Source organism: Musca vetustissima, unplaced genomic scaffold (genome assembly GCF_032173495.1).
Source record: "Musca vetustissima isolate MV318-11 ecotype Yass unplaced genomic scaffold, APGP_CSIRO_Mvet_v1 utg56336, whole genome shotgun sequence".
Taxonomy (NCBI): domain Eukaryota; kingdom Metazoa; phylum Arthropoda; class Insecta; order Diptera; family Muscidae; genus Musca; species Musca vetustissima.
In genome coordinates, this window is record NW_026873833.1 from 65,966 (window position 1) to 88,773 (window position 22,808).

At 31.2% G+C, this 22,808-nt stretch overlaps 1 protein-coding gene across 1 annotated transcript in view; it reads left to right on the forward strand.

Moving 5' to 3' along the window:
• Positions 1–22,808, forward strand: part of LOC133328421 (protein ECT2) — a 41,503-nt gene that overhangs the window by 11,598 nt on the left and 7,097 nt on the right. The window contains exons 2-5 of the mRNA XM_061536994.1: positions 10,434–10,659; positions 17,590–17,725; positions 17,812–17,918; positions 19,207–19,456. Of these exons, the coding sequence (XP_061392978.1) occupies positions 10,436–10,659; positions 17,590–17,725; positions 17,812–17,918; positions 19,207–19,456 (717 nt within the window). The 5' untranslated portion in view covers positions 10,434–10,435. The remainder of the gene's footprint in view (positions 1–10,433; positions 10,660–17,589; positions 17,726–17,811; positions 17,919–19,206; positions 19,457–22,808) is intronic.

The following is a 22,808-nucleotide window of genomic DNA, read 5'->3' on the forward strand; positions in this document are numbered from 1 at the left end:
ATATGAAATAAATAAAAATTTATGAATAAGGGAATTGCCTTAATAATTGCTTGGACAAAACTAAAGCAACTCGTTATCGATATTTTGTACAGAAGAAAAAAGATCAGTACACTGGTAGCCAAAACAAAACCAACTAAAATTGTAAAATTAATAAATGCCACATAATTTTTTCAAAAATAAAGATATCATGTTGGTTTTTTCAGTTTTTAAAAAACAAAAGCATTAATGAAAAATGCATTATGAAATAATTGATAATTTATGGATTAGGGAATTGTCTAAATTTTTACTTGGACAAAACTAATGCAACTCTACAGTACAAACAGATGAGCTCTAAAATATTAGTTAATATTGCCGTCATATTTACTATGTTTTGGTTTCTACGCCTATTTCGATCCTATTGGAGAAATATTCCATAAATAAATCCCCGATTTCTCGAATTATAAGTTGACTTTATGAAACTAAATCAGTAGAGTCGGTTCAGCTCGGAGGAAGGCTGCAAAGGAACATCAGTTCGTACAGATCAACAAATAGCCATAACAGTAAAAAAATACTCGTTTAAAATTTGTGAGACTAATCGTCGTTGGATATAATTTTAAGAACTGAGCATGGACGAGCTATGGTAGCAGTTCTACATGCCCGGAAACTATTAAGAAAGTTCTTTAATTTCTGAAAAGAATCGGAAAGCCAGATTGTCTTTCGCTAAAGCCAATACTAATTGAAAAACTACTCAGTGGAGAGATATTATGATCTCGAATGAATTAAAGTTAAATTTGAAAGAATCAGAAAAAAATTCTGTGAGAAGGTCAAATAAAAGAAAGACTGATGCCACAATATTGCAAGGTTACGGGGAAGCATGGAGAAGGGTCAATAATGGTATTGGGCTATTTTTCTTTTTATGAAAATCGATCTTTTTTGAGATTTGTGAAGTAATGGATTGGATTGTGTATACAAATATTTTGAAAACGCTATGGTTGCCTTGGCTGAAGAAAATATATAGCGCTTGTTTTGGTGTTTCAGCTTGACAATTACCACTACACATACACAGAAACATGTCAAAGATTGGTTGTGGGAGTCAAAAATCAGGATTTTATAATGGCCAAAACTATCATCAGATCTTTACCCACAAAGAAAAATCTTTGTATTATCATAGATAGCAAAATCACAACTAATTCAGAAATAGACAAACATAACCTCTTACCACAGGCTCAATGATTCAATGCCTGGTAGATGTGCTGTCATAATCAAAAATAATGGTAATGCTGTCGATTACTTGTAAAATTTGCTTATTTATATCAAAAAATCAAAAAGTTGGGTTAGTTTTGACCATGCAAAAATGGGGTCAATTCATTTAGAATATTTGTTCATTCAAAATAAATTTTGCACTTGTATTTTTTTGTTTTGTTTAAAATTGAATAAATTATTTACTTATTTGTGAAAAAACTTTCACCACAACTTTATTTTCAAAAAAAAAAAGTTACAGCTCATTTATTCAGTTTGCAAATTTCAGTTGCTTTAGTTTTGGTCACCAGTGTATGTTTCCAATTACATTTTGGAATTTAATGCCAAATGTATTGAAAACAAAATGTTTACACTAGTCAGTAAATTTCCATGCATCAAGTTCTTTTACAATGCAAAAATATCAATAAATAAATATATTTTCTTTCTATTTGTTTACAACATCATGTTCAAGTGCATTCACATCGTTTTTTTGTAATATATTTTATTTGAGCCCCATTTGCCATTGTATAGATCTGCCAATTACTGATGAAGGATATAGACATACAAAAAATCACGGTGGTACCGATGAAATTATTTCAAATTTGCTTTAGTTTTGTAGTTATGAAGGAAATTTCATAAATACGAAGTTTGATAATTAAGATTAAATAATTTCGAATAAAATGCAGTTAAATAAATGTATATTTCTATTTATATTTTTGGTATTAAATTTGATTTTTAGAAGATTTATTTTCAACGCAACGGGTTCTTCCCTTGGCACACTGATATTCCAAACAAATTTTTCAAAAATAAAGATATCGACTTGTTTTTTCAGTTTAAATCTTAAATTATAATTTATGGATAAGAGAATTGTCACAATTTTTGCTTGGACAAAACTAATGCAACTCTAAAGTACAAACAAATTTTAGTTTTTTACTATACACTGCGTATCATAACTATAGACGCACCCTTAATTCAATTGGTATGTTAGTTGAGAAATAAAATGGACCCATTAAGTTATTGTTCACAATAAAACGATCAAAAACACATATTATTCAACAAAAATAATTAATTTATTCTTTATGGTTTCGCCGAATTCTGCACTTTCAAAATTGCTGGTGTTGCATAACTATAGACGCACTTTTACAAAATTAGAAAAATTAATTTTTTTAAACTTCAATAAAATAAATTAACTTTTATAAATAATGGGTAGGACCTCCCTTATTTTGAATAAGTTCAAAAATTTTATCCATCACACTGTTGATCAAAATTATTCGCAAGTCTTCATCGATTGACCGCCATTCATCGAAAATCACTTCTTGGAGGTAAAATACAGTTTGGTATTGGAGGTTTTCGGCATAGACACGATGAGTCAAGATTCCACACATGTTCTCGATCGGATTCTGGTCGGAAATTTTAATATTTTTCGATTTTAACCATACTTGAGTATGGCGACTTTTATGAACTGGTGCGTTGTCCTGCTGAAAAACGAGTCCTTGATTGTTGCTGCTTTCCCAAAATTGCAATAATTTGTCTTCCAAGACTTGAACGTACTCCATTGAATTCATTCGACAACATGGAAATGTCAAATAAAGGCTATAAAATGCTCCCAAGGCCATTAAGGAACCACCACCGAAATATCGTATTAAGAAATAACGATATTTAGGTAACCGCCACCTTGGGAGCATTTTATAGCCACGGAATGCTTTATTTGACATTTCCATGTTGTCGAATGAATTCAGTGGAGTACGTTCAAGTCTTGGAAGACAAATTATTGCAATTTTGGGAAAGCAGCAACAATCAAGGACTCGTTTTTCAGCAGGACAACGCACCAGTTCATAAAAGTCGCCATACTCAAGTATGGTTAAAATCGAAAAATATTAAAATTTCCGACCAGAATCCGATCGAGAACATGTGTGGAATCTTGACTCATCGTGTCTATGCCGAAAACCTCCAATACCAAACTGTATTTTACCTCCAAGAAGTGATTTTCGATGAATGGCGGTCAATCGATGAAGACTTGCGAATAATTTTGATCAACAGTGTGATGGATAAAATTTTTGAACTTATTCAAAATAAGGGAGGTCCTACCCATTATTTATAAAAGTAATTTTATTTTATTTAAGTTTAAAAAAATTAATTTTTCTAATTTTGTAAAAGTGCGTCTATAGTTATGCAACACCAGCAATTTTGAAAGTGCAGAATTCGGCGAAACCATAAAGAATAAATTAATTATTTTTGTTGAATAATATGTGTTTTTGATCATTTTATTGTGAACAATAACTTAATGGGTCCATTTTATTTCTCAACTAACATACCAATTGAATTAAGGGTGCGTCTATAGTTATGATACGCAGTGTATTTTGGTTTCTACATCTATTACGATTCTTATAGATAATATTTAAATGGTTTCAATTTTGACTTACTGTCAAAAAATATAAAAAGGCCTAAAATCAAATGCAGTACACCGATAAAACAGCTAATTGCCAGTGATTTTGAAAATAATTGATCAAAAAATATGGTTTTAAAAAATATTCCATGAATAAATCAGTGATTTCTCGAATTATAAGAGTCGATTTTTTGCGGTATATTGATTCTATTCTACCTGTACTTTAAAATGAACCAAAAAAATAGTGTGCATCCCTTCTTAAAAAATTGGATTCTTTGAGGATATCATTTCCTTTAGGTTTCGATTTAGTCTTGGTTATGTAGGATTTGAATTTTTTTTGAAAGAAAGTAACATTTTTTCTTTCTTTTATTTATTTATTTTTTGATTAGCAAAGCCTATGAAATTCTATAATTCCTCTTGCAGATAAATTCTCATTTTTTTTCTGTTTAGCAAATTATTTTTTTATTACTGTCTTAATGTGGCAATGGCAATTGCAAAAAATATATAATTGACGCATGGGAACGTTTGAAAAATATTTTCTTTTGCTATTGTATGTATGCAAATATAAAAAAGTGTTTTTTGTTTTCCTCTATTCATCGTGTTTACTTGTTGCTGATGTTGTTATTGGGGAAAATAATAAACGGAAGAAAATTGGTTTTAGGATTATAAATGATGACGACGACGAATGGACGCATGTTTTCGGAAGGAATGCCAAACAGATTGAAAATCTATCTTTTCAATAAACATTTCTTTTGCAGAACACTTAATATTTCGTGTGGATGTGTGTGTGTGTGTTCGTGTGTTTGACTTTTGTGTGTTTATAAAGGGTAAAATTCCATACCTCCTCGTCTGGCCTCTGGTATTGCAATAATAAATGTAATTTAAATCAATTATTTATCTTGTAAAATTATGAACGATGATAATCAGTTAATGATGGATGTCCATAAATTATAAAAATTTCTTTTGGTGCCTCCTCTCTGAAGGTCGTTTTCTTCTTTCCGTACACAATACAGATGAATTTTGAATTTCAATAAAATCAACTAAAATTATTATCAACAAATAGCATCAATATTTAGGCATGATTTAAAAAACTTTTTTTATATTTTTGTAGTTTTTTGCTCTGTTGCATTCAAATATTTTGATGGTCATCTGTTTTATGTCATTACACCATACAAAGTAGTTTGTTTTCTGGATTTTCTCTTCAATTTATTAAATATTTTTGAAAACAAATTCTTAGAAAATATTAATATTTCCTACAATTACCTGCCTACCTATGTTTTATATTTTGATTACACATTTTCTCAATTATGTTTTTATTAAGATAGGTTGGAAAAGTTTTTCTTTGGTACACAGTGGGAAATGAAATTTAATCGGTGTTGAGAAGGTTTGGAAGTGTTCTCAGTAGTTGAGGCAAGCAAGCATATCAATTTATCTTTCAAGGTCCTTCAGTTTATTTCAATATGTGAAAGTAACATCAAAATACCAGGTCAACTAAAAATTCGAAGTCCTACAATATTAATTCAAACCCTATAGAAAAATCCTACATAGCAAAATCAAAAAATATAACCTCTTCCCAAATGTCCAGGATGCGAGGAATAGTATACCTAAGGAAAAAATTGAGCATTTTATTGATTCGATGTATCGTAGGTGTTCTGCCGTAATCAAAAATAATGGTCATGCAGTCGATTACTAGCAAAATTTGCTTATTTATAAGAAAAACATCAAACAGTTGCATTAGTTTGTCGAAAATTGTGTAAATTTAGTTTTCTGTAGAATATTTTTTATTTCAAAATAAATTTTGCTTATATATTTCTTGTTTTTTTAATGACTAAATTTATTTAATTCTAAAAAAAACTTTACAATAACTTCGTATTAAAAAAAGTTACAGGACATTTAATCAGTTTGCAATTTCAGTTGCTTTAGTTTTGGGCACCAGTATTGTATATCTGTTTTGGCATAACACTTACCACCACATTTTCGAAATATTCAAGATTTTTGCCGCATTTTCCAACCGACGAGGTTGTACGAGAGCAGTTCGTACAACCTAGGAATAATTTTCAATAGATAACCATAGGTTTTAGCCGCTTTTTCCAATGGAACAGTCTGTAATTTGGCGTTCTTGGTTCTTGGAGTTTGGATTTCCCTTTCCAATTCAGGTATTTTATTTTCCAGCCAATGTTGATATTATTAGGAATTTCGGACAGGACATTTTCAATGTAAAACCAGGTATTATCATCTTCTTTATATAAAAGTTTCGCTTTGGCATTTTCATAACAATTTCGCCATAGAGGCTATTCTGAGGCTAGTCGAAAATTTTCTACAAAGGTCCATATGACTTTTTAAAAGCATATGGAACTATGACACTTTTCAACATAACTCGATTTGTTTTTGGTCCTTTACTATTAGAGGGTATAAAAAGTTCGGTTCCGACGAACGTAACGACATTTTCTTTTATGCACATTTTCCCCGCCAAACAATTAACCCATTTTAAGTTGTTTTCGCTTTGTTGTAAATGAATTATTTCTTAAATTAATTGAAGAAATAGTCGCGCGAGACAGGCCAATAATAAACAATTGAATCGTGTGATGACAAACAATAATTTTTATCTACACTCCTCCTTTTTACATGCATTGAATGTAAATGAATGGACGGACACCACAGTTGTCGTGGTTCTTGTTTGATATTTCTTACAAAATGTTTCCATTACAAAATGTGGATCACGTACCTTTTTGTTCTTTCCGCGCTAAATAGGGGGAAAATCAAACTATTACATTTTTCCTTTGTACTTATTTTTTTTTTTCTAAAGAAGAAACATTTTGTGTTTATTTTTTATTTTTTTTTGAATTAAATTCTAGTCACTAGAAGAATACTGTCCAAATCAATAAAAAACGAATAAATAAATAAAATTAAGGAAAATATTTAAAAAACAAGACCAGAGCAGCAAATGTGTTCGGTCAGTCGATCGGTCAGTTGGCACACGACATATTCCACGATTTTATTTTGTTGTTCCTCTCTTTATTTTTAAGTGATTGCTTGCGTAGACATGTAGGAAAGTATTCAATAATTTGTGAAAATTGTTGTTTTGATTTTTCTTTTTCCCGTCGGAGGGGGAATGTGTGTCCAGTAGAAGAACATATCATTCCTGTGTCCACTACCTTTAGTATTCTGGCCATTTGTTTGCATTTAGATATATATGTACTAACAAATATATGTGTATAAACTTGTTGTTGCTATAATTTCTCGCCTTCTTTCACTCTCGTCATTGATACTTATCTATCTTTTTATTTTCCTTTTTTATTTTTCGTTTTGGTACATAGTATGTTGTGTGAATAATCATTAGTTTGTTTTTGCTTTACTTTTTTTTGAATATTTTCAAAAAAGTGTTTATTTTTATTTCAAGATTTCTGTGTGTATCTAAGAAATATTGTTTATTTTGTTTATTAATTGAACATTATAGTACTTGTCAATCAAGTGTGATGCAAAAAAACTGAAATGAAATGAACAATTAGAGATGCTTAATTTCTTTAGAATGAATTATTCGAAAGGGATAAGTGGAGGTTATTTTTTTCCACTATAATGTGAAGCATTCTGATATTTCGAGTATTAGTTAAAAATAATATGGTGACTTAGAAATTCTATGTATGATGATATATATTTTAATGCTCGTGATAGTCTTTTCTTGAAGTCCCCTTAAATATTAAGAAAATAAAATGATAGAAAACGAAATGTTTTCCTAAATATACAGATCTCATCTACAGACCCCGATTGTGATCCAAACACTGTGGAATTGCTCATGGTCTCCAACTATTGTATACAGAATGATGAAATGTTCTCCATATGGAGTATATGTTTACTCTATGAAGACATTAAGGGGACACTTTGGAAATAAAATTCTCCTACCTATTGTTGCTTTTGTTTTGTTCTTAACTTCGAAGATACTAAGCGTATCCCAGTAAAAAAAAATAATAATAAAAAATCTTTCTAAACAATCTTTCAAAAAGACCTTCAGTAAAAAAATAATTAATGAACATGACTTCTCGTTTACTATAAAAAACATTCTGCAAACGAATCCTTGTACACCATGTCTAAATTTTAAATATGATTCTCAGTTTTCTTTTTGTAAATACTACACTCACTTAAAGGAAATCCATTTGAAGAAAATAATGCGTTTGTGTCACATCCGGTTTTTAAATGACTTGTAGAAAATAATGAACATATCCTGTTTGTAAGGATAACAAACGAAACACCTGTTTTCAAAATCATTTCGACACAAGGAAATTACACACATATGGGCTCCTTTATTTTCTTTCTTTTTTGGAAGAATAAAATAGGACTATACTTTAATATATTTTCAGTGTATGCAATTGTATGATCACCTTTTTTCATCTAATACAGCGTTGAAATTAAATTATAAGGAATCAGAAACTGGGCATTAGAAGGAATCAGAAACATATCATAAAAATAGAAGTTTTTGCTTAGAATACAAAATAAATTTCATTTACATAAGGCTTTCTACAGAAGGGAGACAATTTTTTTTAGAGGAAGGCAAAGACGTGTGTTCATTGAAGATATGCCTATATAGAAAACTGTGAGCGGAATAATATAGTCGGACGGGACCACCGACCATATGATACCCTACACAACTATCACTAAAGTCTAAGTTTTTGTGGATCTATAATCCGAGCCGATATTTGCACTCTCTTGGTCGAGTATATCTCCACTTTCTAACCCTGACATATTTTCCAAATCTGGTTTTCCTGAGGCGAATATTTACGCCATAGAAAATCTGACAAAAATAAAGTTTCGGTTCATTGCACCACCCAAATGTTATTTCAACATCACCGAAAATTATAGGCGTCGTCCTTGACCATAACCGGATGTTCTTGTAAAGTTTCAAAGCGATCAGTGCGACATTTCCGCCCTCACCTTTAAATATTTTCGTATAACTCCCACATCCGAGTACATAATGAAAAATATAATTGATATCTATTTAAAGGTCAACAACTACTCCTGGATATACTACAAACTTCTCGGGCCTATGTCCTTCAGGAGTAAATATAGGAGTATATATTTACTTCTGAAGGACATAGAAATTTTGTAATTTTTTACAAAACGTCAGGGTCAATTTGACCCCCTAAATATTGTCCGACCTTTATCAAAATAGGCATGCTTATTCTTTGGTCCAATCCCCTTCTCCATGTAAAATTTAGACAAAAATTAAGTAGTTGGAAAAAAATTTCGTTAAGATTGGTCCATAACTATGGCCAGTATCGTGTTTACAAATTTTAAGGTCATTTTAATCCGTTACAAAGTTTTTAGGGTCTTCTTTAGGCACCAAATAATTTAAGGAAATCATTCAGAATTTATTATTAAATTTAATTTCAGATTTGGTTGGTGTGTCTTAGAAAATCCTAGAAGAATTCCCGTTTCTAAAATTCTGAACGGATACCTTTGAATTTGTTTTTTGATTTTAGTTTAGAATTTTGGGACGAATTTTTGGCGATGTGACGAATATTTTTCCGAATACTGAATTCAATCTATCTTATTGTATGCCATTGGAGTCCTAAAATTAATCTTCTATATTACATCCGTAGTGATTTTCTATTGATTTTTTGTTACTTTAACTCCTTTTTACTTCTTTTTGGAGTTTTCTTCACAAATATTTGAGTATTAATTAGGCATTTCAGTTATTTAGTTTTTTTTTTATCGTTTTTTCATTTATATTTACACATTGTCTATATTTACACATCAACTCCTTAGATTATGAATTTTTTATCTATTTATTTTTAATGTTACTATGGATAAATATTTTAATATTGTTTACATATCATCAGGTAATACTTACGCACATTGAGAATTATGTAAAACTAACAATACTAATTGCCTTATTACCCCCTCCTCAAACGGACAGGAGAGAAAAAAGCGGCTGATTAGTTATGAAAAGAAAAAGAACGAATATTACAACAGCTGTTATAAAATTTCAACAACAACAACAAAAGAACAAATGCAACCAGTCTTAGACCATCGAGAGTACAAGACGTGTGGATAATGCAGGCACATGGCGATGGCTTGCCTGCCGGTTGTCGCCTCTGCTTGTTTAAAACCTCTTGTTTACATTGTTGTAAAGATACCGTTTATTACTTCTTCCTTTTGCTTCTTCTTATCTCTGTCCCTTACAAAAGATACATTTTAAGTCAGCCAACAAGGCAGGCGATTGAGATTGTCAGCAACAATGCTCAATTGAAAGAAATGCAGCTGGAGCTGTCTGTCTGCTTGCCTGGCTGCCGGGTGCTACTCAAATATTTTCCAGATATCAATTTTACTTTATTTAATAATAATAAAAAAACTAAATTGCTTTATATGAATATGCACAAACTGACTGACAATATGTTGTTCTTTATTGGAACTATGTGTTCATGTTTTCATTAAGAAATTCATCATCCATCTTTCTTGATGTGTAAGGCGGAGAAATTTTCCCCTCAATTTATAGAGAATCAAGACTCGAAAAAAATATGTTGCTGCAAGTCAATGTACTTGAAACGATTTGTTTGTTGTAATAAAGTCTTTAAAGAAATCTCTTTTTTTGTCCTTATATAGAGGGTGGTTTCAAAATTAGATCAGATTTAATAATACTCTCCTCTTTTTGACACCTTTCACTATAACTTTATTTTCAAAAAAGTTACAGGTCATTTATTCAGTTTGCAATTTCAGTTTCTTTAGTTTTGGTCACCAGCGTAAATGTTTGTTTTTATCTTAGGTATTTGAACATTACCTACATAATTACTTGAATATTTTGAATAAATAATAATTTGTCATTTGTTTATTTCAGAAATGTCAATTTCATCATCACCCTCACCGGAAAATCTACGCATTTGCCTGGTCGGCGATGTAATACAAAATAATGCTGCCGTTGAAGCTGCTCATACATTTGGTGTGCCGGTCATAACATCGGAAACTGGTCTGGAACTTATTAACGATTATGATTGGCGTACCTATTTTATATTGAATGAATTCGAGGGTCCTGTCTATGAGGCAATACACAAAAGTAAACAATGGTAAGTGAAATATTTATTACACCTAACGCCGGCATAAATTAACACCATTTGGTATTGCAATAAAAAAACAAACGAACAAAAAAAATATATATTATAATTAAGGTGATAAATATATCAAGTACAAAAAAAACAACAACAATAAAAATTTATTTATTTATAGAATTCTATGCAAATTAATAGCCAACCCAACCCTCACGTAGATGGTAAATTAAAAAAAGAACACCGGTGTATTTTTTCTTTACACTCCTTCTTCTCCTGTTTTTCACCTCTTACTTTACTTTTTCTATAATATTTGTTCAATTGGTGTCTGGCTTTTTTAATAGTATTTTTTTTTGCTTACATATCAAACAAAATATTATTGTATGCAAATGTTATTGTATGTGTTTTTTAATTACATACGACATCATTTGCTTTTAATTGTATGGCATAGTATTCTGAGATGCAATAATTGTTCATCATCGCACTTTTGCATAACTAATTTCGTTGGCTGTGTTCTGAATGACGAATTTGTTTCTAAACCGAATTAACAAGTGAAATTCACACACTTACGCTTTCGGACTTTATTTTCATACGCCCTGCCAAAAATATAAACACTCAAGGGGTTTCTTATCACAAAATTTAATGCCAAATGTTTTGTTAGCCGATTATTTTAGGTTCGGGCCCCTATTTTTAAAGACATTGTTGTTGCTGCTACTATTATTTGCTATTTATTCATTCATTCGTGCGTTTATTCACTTATTGAATAAACTGTTTAGTTGTCCCCCTTGTTTTTCTTGTATGTTCAATTTATTTTTAAACATTTTGAATCATTAAGTAATCAACAACAAATTGCAGGGGGGAGGGAGATGTGGTTGGCCGGGCATAAACAATGTTTTTTCTCTTGGTTGTATTTTGTGAGAATGTTTTTTCTTATAAAACATATGCTAAATAAGGATAATAGTACTTATACTCTTGTCCTTAACATTTTGTATAAATTATTAATAGTACTGACTTCAGGACAAAATCGAATAAAATACAAATACCTGAGATTATAAACTTGTAAAATTCAAGGGAATAATATAATGTCAGTACATACTGTATATTAGGGAGGGCATTATGTATAGAGTCGAAAAATTCGATTAAATCCAGCCATATGAATCATCCTAGGGTCTGGATTTAATCGTCAAAAAATTTGGCCCGCCCTACTGTATATACATATCTATTGTGTTGGTTACCTAGCACTATTCATTTTGAATTGAATGTCAATATTAATCCCATATTGACCTTCTATTACTCCTGCTGTATTTATGATTTTTTATAGTGTGTATATGTCGCTTCTATTGGCATATACTTTTTTATTATTAGATTTTGTCATTTATATTTAAGAGATATACACATTGTCAGCGGCGCCAATTGTATTTTTTATTGTTTTGTTTGGGGAGATGATATACGCAGAAATACACAAAAAAAACCTCAGGCTGTCACACAAAAGAAAAGTAAAAGTGTTGATAAATTGGCATGTACGGAATTGTTTTTAAGTAATATTTAATTTTTCTGTTTGTTGTTTATTCAAATTATTCTCTTATAAAATTATAGAACAATTAGAAGATAACATTCTTCCATCCGTATTTCATCGGAAAAGTTAATTCGGAACTCCTTTTTTTTGCAAACAAAAGAAATATGTCCGAGGTCCGAGTCCAGTAGATTTTTATATCATACTCTAATTCCTCAAATTGTCTCGATATACACTGGTGGCCAAAACTAAAGCAACTGAAATTGTAAACTGAATAAATGACATGGAACTTTTTTAAAAATAAAATTAAAGTGAAGGTTTTTTTTCAGAAATAAATAGGTAATTTATTCATTGAAGTTATGTGCAGTTTGAAGCTAAAGTGCATAAAATAGTTATTGATGAATAAATCAAATTAAATCGATTCAGATTTAGATATAGATCCCATTTATAATTTTGACCGATTTCATTTAAATTGAGTTCAAAACCTATATCTTTTCTATTTACACAATTTTCAATTTACACGATCGCCACATTGGCCACCGACAAGTGTTCAGTATTGTTTAAATCGGTTCAGATTTATTCTGTTGGCCAAAACTAAAGCAACTTAAATTGCAAAGTGAATAAATGACCTATAACTTTCTTAAAAATAAAGTTACCGTGAAAGTCTTTTTAGAAACAAATAGGTAATTTAAAATTAATTTTGAAATAAAAAATAATATATATGGAAATCTAAATTGACACAATTTTTGCATGTTCAAAACAAATGCAACTTTTTGATTTATTCTTAAAAAATATCAAATTTCGCTAGTAAACTTTAGTATACTAGTCTTCGCATCCTGAGCCTTTGGGAAGAGGTTATTTTAGTTTGATTGTAAACCTATTTTTTATTTTGTTAACTATTATACCCCAAAGATTTTTCTAATAGGAAAAGATCTGATAATTGTCTTGGCCATTACAAAACCCTGATTTTTGACACCCACAACCAATCTTTGGCATGTTTTGGTGTATGTTTGGAGCGAAGGGAACCCTAGCGTTTTCCAGCACATTTGTATTAACAATCCGATCCATTACTTCATAAATCTCGTAAAGAGATCGTATTCCATAGAAAGAAAAATATCACAAAAACATTATTGACCCTCCTCCATGCTTCCCAATACGCTTGCTTGAGGCTTGAACCTTCTCACGGTATATTTTTTCGTGTCTGAGTCTTTAATATTTAACATTAATTCATTCGAGAGTATAATATTTATCCACTCAGTCGTATTCCAATTAGTATAAGCTTTTGCGAAAGGCAATCTGGCTGTGCGATTTTTCAGAAATAAAAGAACTTTCTTGATAGTTTCCGGGAATGTAGGGCTGCTACCACAGCTCTTCGAAAATTCCGTTGAACTCTTAAGTTGGTATTTTTTAATGCTATGACAGTTTGTTGATCAATACGAACTGATGTTTCTTTGCAGCCTTCCTCCGAGCAGAAATACACAAAAAAAACCTCAGGCTGTCACACAAAAGAAAAGTAAAAGTGTTGATAAATTGGCATGTACGGAATTGTTTTTAAGTAATATTTAATTTTTCTGTTTGTTGTTTATTCAAATTATTCTCTTATAAAATTATAGAACAATTAGAAGATAACATTCTTCCATCCGTATTTCATCGGAAAAGTTAATTCGGAACTCCTTTTTTTTGCAAACAAAAGAAATATGTCCGAGGTCCGAGTCCAGTAGACTTTTATATGATCCTCTAATTCCTGAAATTGTCTCGATATACACTGGTGGCCAAAACTAATGCAACTGAAATTGCAAACTGAATAAATGACATGGAACTTTTTAAAAATAAAATTATAGTGAAGGTTTTTTTTCAGAAATAAATAGGTAATTTATTCATTGAAGTTATGTGTAGTTTGAAGCTAAAGTGGATAAATATTTATTGATGAATAAATCAAATCAAATCGATTCAGATTTAGATATAGATCCCATTTATAATTTTGACCGATTTCATTTAAATTGAGTTCAAAACCTATATCTTTTCTATTTACACAATTTCCAATTTACACGATCGCCACATTGGCCACCGACTTGAACCTACAATGGCAAGTGTTCAGTATTGTTTAAATCGGTTCAGATTTATTCTGTTGGCCAAAACTAAAGCAACTTAAATTACAAAGTGAATAAATGACCTATAACTTTCTTAAAAATAAAATTACAGTGAAAGTTTTTTTAGAAACAAATAGGTAATTTAAAATTAATTTTGAAATAAAAAATATTATATGGAAATCTAAATTGACACAATTTTTGCATGGTCAAAACTAATGGAACTTTTTGATTTATTCTTAAAAAATATCAAATTTCGCTAGTAAACGAAAGCATAACCATTATTTTTCATTACGTCAACACACCTACGAGGCATTGAATCCATTAAAATGCTCAATTTGATACTTTAGTATACTAGTCTTCGCATCCTGAGCCTTTGGGAAGAGGTTATTTTAGTTTGATTGTAAACCTAATTTTTATTTTGTTAACTATGATACCCCAAAGATTTTTCTAATAGGTAAAAATCTGATAATTATCTTGGCCATTACAAAACCCTGATTTTTGACAGCCACAACCAATCTTTGGCATGTTTTGGTGTATGTTTGTAGGTTATTGTCAAGCTGAAACATCCACACAAGCGGTATATTTTCTTCAGCGAAGGGAACCCTAGCGTTTTCCAGCACATTTGTATCAACAATCCGATCCATTACTTCATAAACCTCGTAAAGAGATCGTATTCCATACAAAGAAAAATATCACAAATTATTGACCCTCCTCCATGCTTCCCAATACGCTTGCTTGAGGCTTGAGCCTTTCATTTTTTTACCTTCTCACGGTATATTTGTTCGTGTCTGAGTCTTTAATATTTAACTTTAATTCATTAGAGAGCATAATATTTATCCACTCAGTCGTATTCAATTAGTATAATCTTTTGCGAAAGGCAATCTGGCTATTATTATTTTCATTATTTTCAGAAATAAAAGAACTTTCTTGATAGTTTCCGGAAATGTAGGACTGCTACCACAACTCTTCGAAAATTCCGTTGAACTCTTATGTTGGTATTTTTTTAATGCTATGGCAGTTTGTTGATCAATAAGAACTGATGTCCCTTTGCAGCCTTCCTCCGAGCTGAAATGCCACTACTGATATAGTTGCATAATATCAAATTTTAAATCGAGAAATTACTGATTTTTTCATGGAATATTTCTTCGAAATTCTGTGATAAATTATTTTCACAATGACTGGCAATTAACTGTTTTATCGGTGTACTGTATTTGTTTCTAGACATTTTTATTTGGCAGTAATTGAAAACCAGAAATATGTTATTGTAATTAAATCCACTTAAAAATTATCTATAAGAATCGAAATAGGTGTAGATACCAAAACTCAGTAATTATAATGGAAAAATAACTAAAAATTTAGAGCTCATCTGTTTGTACAGTAGAGTTGCTTTAGTTTTGTCCAAGCAAAAATTGAGACAATTCCCGTATCCATAAATTATTATTTATTTCATAATGAATTTTGCATTAATGCTTTTGTTTTTTAAAAGGACATAAACACAATATCTTTATTTTCGAAAAAAGTTATACTGCATTTATTATTATTCCAATTTTAGTTGCTTTAGTTTTGGCAACCAGTGTATATACACCTCTTGACCTTTAAATTAAAACACAGACATATATAGAAAACATCTTGGGGAATTCGCTTAATAAAATATGTGTCGTCTTCAATGTACAAAAAATATTACGACAACAAAAAAGTGTAGCAAAAAATAAAACGGGAAAGACAGAAATGCCAGACACATAAAGCTGCAGCAAGCAACTAGTAATCAGCAACAGCTTCATTCGGCCGCTCGTTCGTCCATAATAGCTCTAATGTCAGAAGATATTGTGGCAATTTGATTGTTGTCGCTCATACACATATATATGTACGTATGTACATTGTTGTTGTAACAGCAACAGTCTTTGACCTGAACGCTTTCAGGTTGAACGCCGCCACCAACCTACCATCCCAGCGGTTAATAAACTTGTTGAGGGTCTTTTTATTTTTTTGCTCATTTTAATGCTGTATCGAAAATTTATGGAGCATGAAAAGTAAAATATTTTATGACAAAATATTTATCAACAGCAACAACGACAACAAAAACAATACAATTAAAATGTATTTAAAATAAATTGAAAGAAAAAAAGTTCTCTTAGATGTGGAATTGTGGTGTTTGGTCGGTCTATCTTTTTCTTATTTCGTTGTTTTGATTTCCTTTTTAGCTAGCTAAACAAATGTTTATCAAATAATAATCATAATTTTTGAGGTTTTGTTTTTGGTTGGCATTTTTTTATATATCATAAATTTCATTAATGAAAGTGTATGCACATATATATAAGTGTATGTACATATATAAACAAGCAAACACTTATATATGAAAAGGTGGTGACCACAGTGCGTAAAAAAATATTTAAAATCGTAGACAAACACGTCTAATATTGAGAAAGTTCCTTCGATTCTTCTCAACCCATAGAACCACGTTCAAAATTTTTTTATTTGGAATAAAATTAAATTCCGAAAATTTATGAAAAAATAGATGTTGCAGTTATGCGGGACAAAATTTGTTATAGAAATCTCTCCTACACTTTGGTTTGTATTATAAATTCCTAATATACAAATACCGTTAAACGTGGACCAAACAAAATTTTATCGGCTTTGAAAATGACTATTTGGGTTCGTTAGAATAAATATCTTGAGACAAATCGCAATTACCGAAAATAGCAAATAATTCCCCACGAAATTATCTATTGTTCCCATTTGATGAAATAGAATCTAATATTAAACATTCGTTTTTTAGTTTTTTTTTTTCAAAAATATCAAAATCATCACCTAACCAGAAAACGTATAGATAAACAATAATTATATCAATAAAATATGAGAAATTGTACATTTATTTTTATGAATGAAAATATTAAAAAAAAAAGACCCGAAAAACATTTGCATATATACACATTTTCTTCTATCCCCCCTGCTAAGTGGCGGCAAAATTTGTTTGAATTTCTTCATTGACGTTTTTTGTGTGAATGTATGTTTTTTTGGTTTGTATATTTTCTTTTTTCCCCGTCGTCATATAAACCCATAACACTTTTCTTTTGATGATGATCATCATCATCATAATAACAATAGTGCTGCTCCGCACCATGTGAGATAAATATATAAAATGGTCCGGTCCGCCCATAATAATAAAAAAAAAACCCGAAGGTGTTAATTGATTCATGTCATTTGTTGTGATTTTTTTCTTTCGTGTAATTACATTTAAGTAGGACTATTTACAAATAATTGCCATTCATTATATGAATTGTTTTTCCTTATAATACAAATATTTGTTTATTTATTCAATTTTCTCATCTCTCTTTTTTATAATTTTAGTATATTGGGTCCTCCAGCTTTACGCCAGGCAGCCGAAATGAAAGATGGTCTTACACACAATGCCCGTCCCATTTATAATTATTCCATGCGTGGTGTGGTTACATGCTTTACTGGCATACGCAAAAAAGATGAATTGGTGAGTTTTGTAAATGTCCATCGATGAATTTATTCAGTTTAATTATTATTTTATATTAATTTTGTATTTTTCATTTATTTTTGTAGACAAAACTGGTCAATTTGATCCATTCAATGGGCGGTTGTATACGAAAGGATATGAATTCCAAAATAACCCATTTAATTAGTTCACACAGTGGTGGTGATAAGTATCAGTAAGTATTTATTTGGATATATATTTTTATTTTATATTTATGTATAAAAGTAACCCCCTCAGATATAAAACACTTTTGCCAGCGATTTTTCCCAACGCTCGAAACATTTCTGAAACGCTCTTTTTGGTATGACCAACTGCTCCAGTTTCGATTTTTCATTTATCTTCTCAATCCTAGAAACAAATGGTACCCAATTCTGTTTACAATTTTGACGAATTGCTACTCACAAATTCATGATTCACCTGAAAGGTAAAACATTGAGCAAAGCCTTCAAATTTGAACGAACTTAGGAGCTTTTTTAATGCCAAGCCATACGCCCTTGATTAGTCAGCTATTCCAGTTTCAATTTTTCATTTATCCCCTCAATCCTAGAAAAACGTCTTAACTTTCATGGATGTATTAAATTCAATTTTGACGAATTTCTACGCGCAAAGAGTTCATAACTTTCAAAGTAGTATTCCGCATTGAAAGTACGACCTTGTGGGAAGAGTTCATGATTCACCGCGAAGAAAACATTGAGCAAAACCTTCAAATTTGAACGAGCCAACGAGCCTTTTCGGTCTTGACTCTTCTGGACGTTTCCATTGGGATGATTGGGCTTTAGTTTTAATGTCATAGCCATGCACCCCTGATTCGTCACCTCTTTATGAGTGCTTTTGGTCATCGTTAATACTCAACAGCTTCAGAGCGATGTTCATACGACGTTATTGGTGCTCATAATTTAGCAATTTTGAATCAATCTTCGCTGCCGCACTTTTCATGCCTCAAACATCCGTAAAAAGTGTTACGCTATATCATCTGCAAAACCTCTGATTCAACGAGCATCTAAATGTTGCTTCAATTTTATTAGTCGTTTGTTCACGTGCTCGGGCGAACAGTACGAGATATTCTCGGTCTTCTTTAAACCAGTTATACCACAATTGAACTTGACAATCCGAACCGGTGAAAATATCGGCCTTTTTGACCTATAACCGATCTCGTATATATGTTAATCATATACATTTACATGTGTGAATGTTTGATTCGGTAAAATTATGCCCGGTGATCGTAACAATTTAGAGACCACTCCGCTCGAAGACTTTGTTGATGTTATACTGATATTTGCAATGCTAAAGGAGGGAGCGGAGGGAGGATATTGAATAAACGAGTGATGTAGCTTAGTACCCATTTCAGAAACATCAGTCGATCGATACTAGAAATTAAAAATTATCACATGAATATGTTAAATTTATAAATAATTTAATTAATTTATAAATATATATTTATTAACATTTTTCTTCTCTCATAGATACGCAAAAACCTTTCGTTTAACTGTGGTACGTCCAAATTGGGTATATGCTGCATGGGAACGACGAGATGATCCACAATTTAAAGCAACCACAGAAGAATTTTCCAAAGAACATAAACTGAAAGCTTTTGAGGGACAGAAAATTTGCTTTTTCGGATTTCCAGCCGATGAACATCAACACATGGTGGATGTGCTGAAAAGTAATGGTGGCGTACCTGCAGAATTAGATGATCCGGAATGTTCGCATGTGGTAAGTCAATTTTACAAAAATACTCACGTTAACTTAATGGCGTTTTATTGCTTTCAATGCACCAGCTATATAAATTTTTTAAATAAATATTTAAATGTTTTGTATATAACTTAATATATATGTGTAGGTAATGAATTTAAATACAAATACAATTTTAAATTTTACAGGTTATGCCAAATACTGGTGGTTACTTTCCAGAAACAATTACTAATAATAACAATGCAAATAATCTCAATACTAACAATTCATCTAAAATTCAAACTAACCAAACTCCTAAAAAAGCAATTTCTTTAAATACCAATGATGATGATGAAAATCAAATGGAAGTTGATGTTGAAGGTGAGGCTGATGGTGGTGATGGTGTTGGTGGTGACTCAAAGCCATTGGAAATGTGTGAGAATAATAATCCATTAGTAAATGATAAAAAATCCAATGGAGATAACAGCGATGAGGAGGAGGGCGTAAATGACCATGACGACGATGATGATGACGACGACGACGAAGGAGGACATTTCGATGAACGTTTAGTTGTTGATTATGAGTGCAATTTAAAACAAAATGACTATGATGATGATTTGGTTAACGATTTAATACCACTCACGGATGATGATGTTGATGAAAAACTTTTGCCACAAACCAAAGATGTTAATTCGCATGCCAGTACGCCTAAATCATCAAAACACATTTCGGCTCTTCTGCCATCTAAGCAATTGGAACGTAAACTTAGTATGCTAACAAATACAACTTGCAATGGATTTCAGGATAATTCCTCCACTATTTCACCAATATGCAGCAGCAAAGTTCAAGAAGATGTGAATTTAACTAAAACTCAAACAGATGATACCTGTTTTGCCATGGATATGGATGCAGAAGATTTAGATGCAGATGCCGAATTAGACGAGGCTCAACGTGAACTGAAACGTAAACGAGAAAGTTTGGATAGTATATCCTTAATGTCCGTTGAATCATTTGCCCTACCGGCCAGTACCAAAAAACCTAAACTTTTGCGTACTGGTTCCATATCACGTACCATAAAACGTTCTATGAGTTTTGTTGCTGTACGCACTCCCATTGCGAAGATGCTCAGACCCAGACGTAGTTCAGTGGCCCTGGATTCAGCACCTAACAACGATAAGGATCTGGACAATGATAACGAGGATAATAATGAAAATGATGCTAATGATTCATTTTGTTCGATTGCTTCTGTTGAAAGCACTTTCAATGAATCTATAAGGAAACCGGTTAAGGAGAAATTGCGCAGTCTGCGTAATCGTATTACCAGGAGCAGCAGTCGTCGTGAAAAATATGTTGTTAGTAATCATAATCCGAAAACTAATGCAAACGAAGAAGCAGATACTACTACAGATGGCGCCGGTGATCAGCAAAATGAGAAAGAAGATTTCAAAACACCAAAAGCACCCTCAAAATATGCCTACAATTGTGCCTCAGCACCTAGACCCACAACAAGATCCATTAGCCAATCCCTATCAGTCTCGGCAACAGCATCAACTTCTAAATTGTGTAATAAATCATTAAATCTTACAACCATTGATGGTCCTCCCAATGGTCCTCCCACAAATTCTTCCTTCTTGCAAAAAATGAATACCTCTTCTAATTTACCGGCTGATTGTAAAAATATGAGTTTAGTTGCTAATCAGTTTAACACTTCTACCGCTGCTACTAACAATATTTTAATGCAAAGTAACCAACAAACATCATCGTCTACAATTCAACATCATGACATTTTGCAAAAACAAATGCAACAATCAGGAAATCATTTGCCATCAAATGTGGATATAAATGTTGCTGCTGCTGCTGGCACAACAACAACGGCTATAAATTCGGTATTTAAATTATTTGTTGTTTCTTTATATTTCATTTTAAATGCCAAATGTAGAGAGTTGTTAATGGCTGGCAAAGAGAAACAAATTGTGATGTCTTGATACAAAAATTTGGAAAACATAGGATGTTTAAGGATAGGCAGTTCGTTAATAAAAATGTGGGAAATTGACTGAATCGGAAATTCGATTTAATCTATTTCCTATTAGTTTCCTGAATAGGAAAAAATTGGTCAATGAGCATTATACAATATTCGCTAGTTACAGTTTGGAATCGGCCTTAGAAAAGTAAAATATTTAAAAAAAAGACATATTTTAAAAATAAAATATATCTTTAAAATAGTTTATATAAAAATGAAATATATAACAAATCAGGTATGCGCTGCTAGATCCCTTTCGATATTTCTGTCCGGACTATAAGTTGTCAATGAAAATGTATTATCTCAATCATAATCTATCTCCGATGCTTCAACAGACACATGGACCATTCGAAAGAGCGTCTACCTCAGAAAAAATTGTGGTGGAAGTTGCCTCAACACCAACACCGAACGTCCGTAAGAACGTCTAATTTACGCCTTATTTGATGCCCACTGTAACCGATATATTCAGTATTTGGACATTTCCTCCTGGACACTACCGAAATCCGTAAGAATTCCGCCTAGCTTTCGCATCAGGAAAATCAATGGGGCTTTCCAAATTTTCTAACCGATTTCGCTGTAACTTAGCGTTTAGATATTTCGAGGTTAGAATAATGTCATGCCAAATCTTCCGGATTCGTAATCTTCCATTATTGGTTTTTATTATTCGTTAATATTCATTCTTTATGGCCGTTTCAATTAATTTCTACTTTATTTCGCTTATTTCACCGACTTTAAATTTCATTCTTGCTGCTGATGGGTTTAATATTTTTTTAGACCTGTCAAAGATAATACATTTTTTTTATAATAATGAATAAAAAATAGTATTTTTGCGTCTGAAGTTTTTTTATTTTGTAATTTGCAGTGCATTTTTAACATCATCATTTTCATACCAGAATTAAAAAAATCGAAACAAAATCATTTCATATACACATAGCTAAATAAATTAATAAAACAAAATTGGTTACTGATGCTTGTAAATAACAAAACACCATTTGTTGTGTGTTTGTTGCACTTTTTGTTGTTTTCTATGTAAATAAAATTTTATTTAAGTTATCTTTTCTGTCAATGGTGGTTTGGTGGTAACATCCTCTTTTTTACACATTCTCTAAACAACACAGCACAGTAAATTATAATATAATACATTTAAACAAACAAATTCAGTTGGTTGTATAAAATGAAGAAAATTGTAATTTGTAAATGTTAAAAATGCTTAGCAAATTACACTAAGGGCAAAATTTTAAATATAAATCGTTATTATCAAATAAATCTAAAAAATATGTTTTCCATATTTTATTAAGACATTATCATAGACATTTCTTTTTGCCCTAATTTATTATAGTTTAATTGGAAATTGTTTAAAAAATGTTTTTGTTT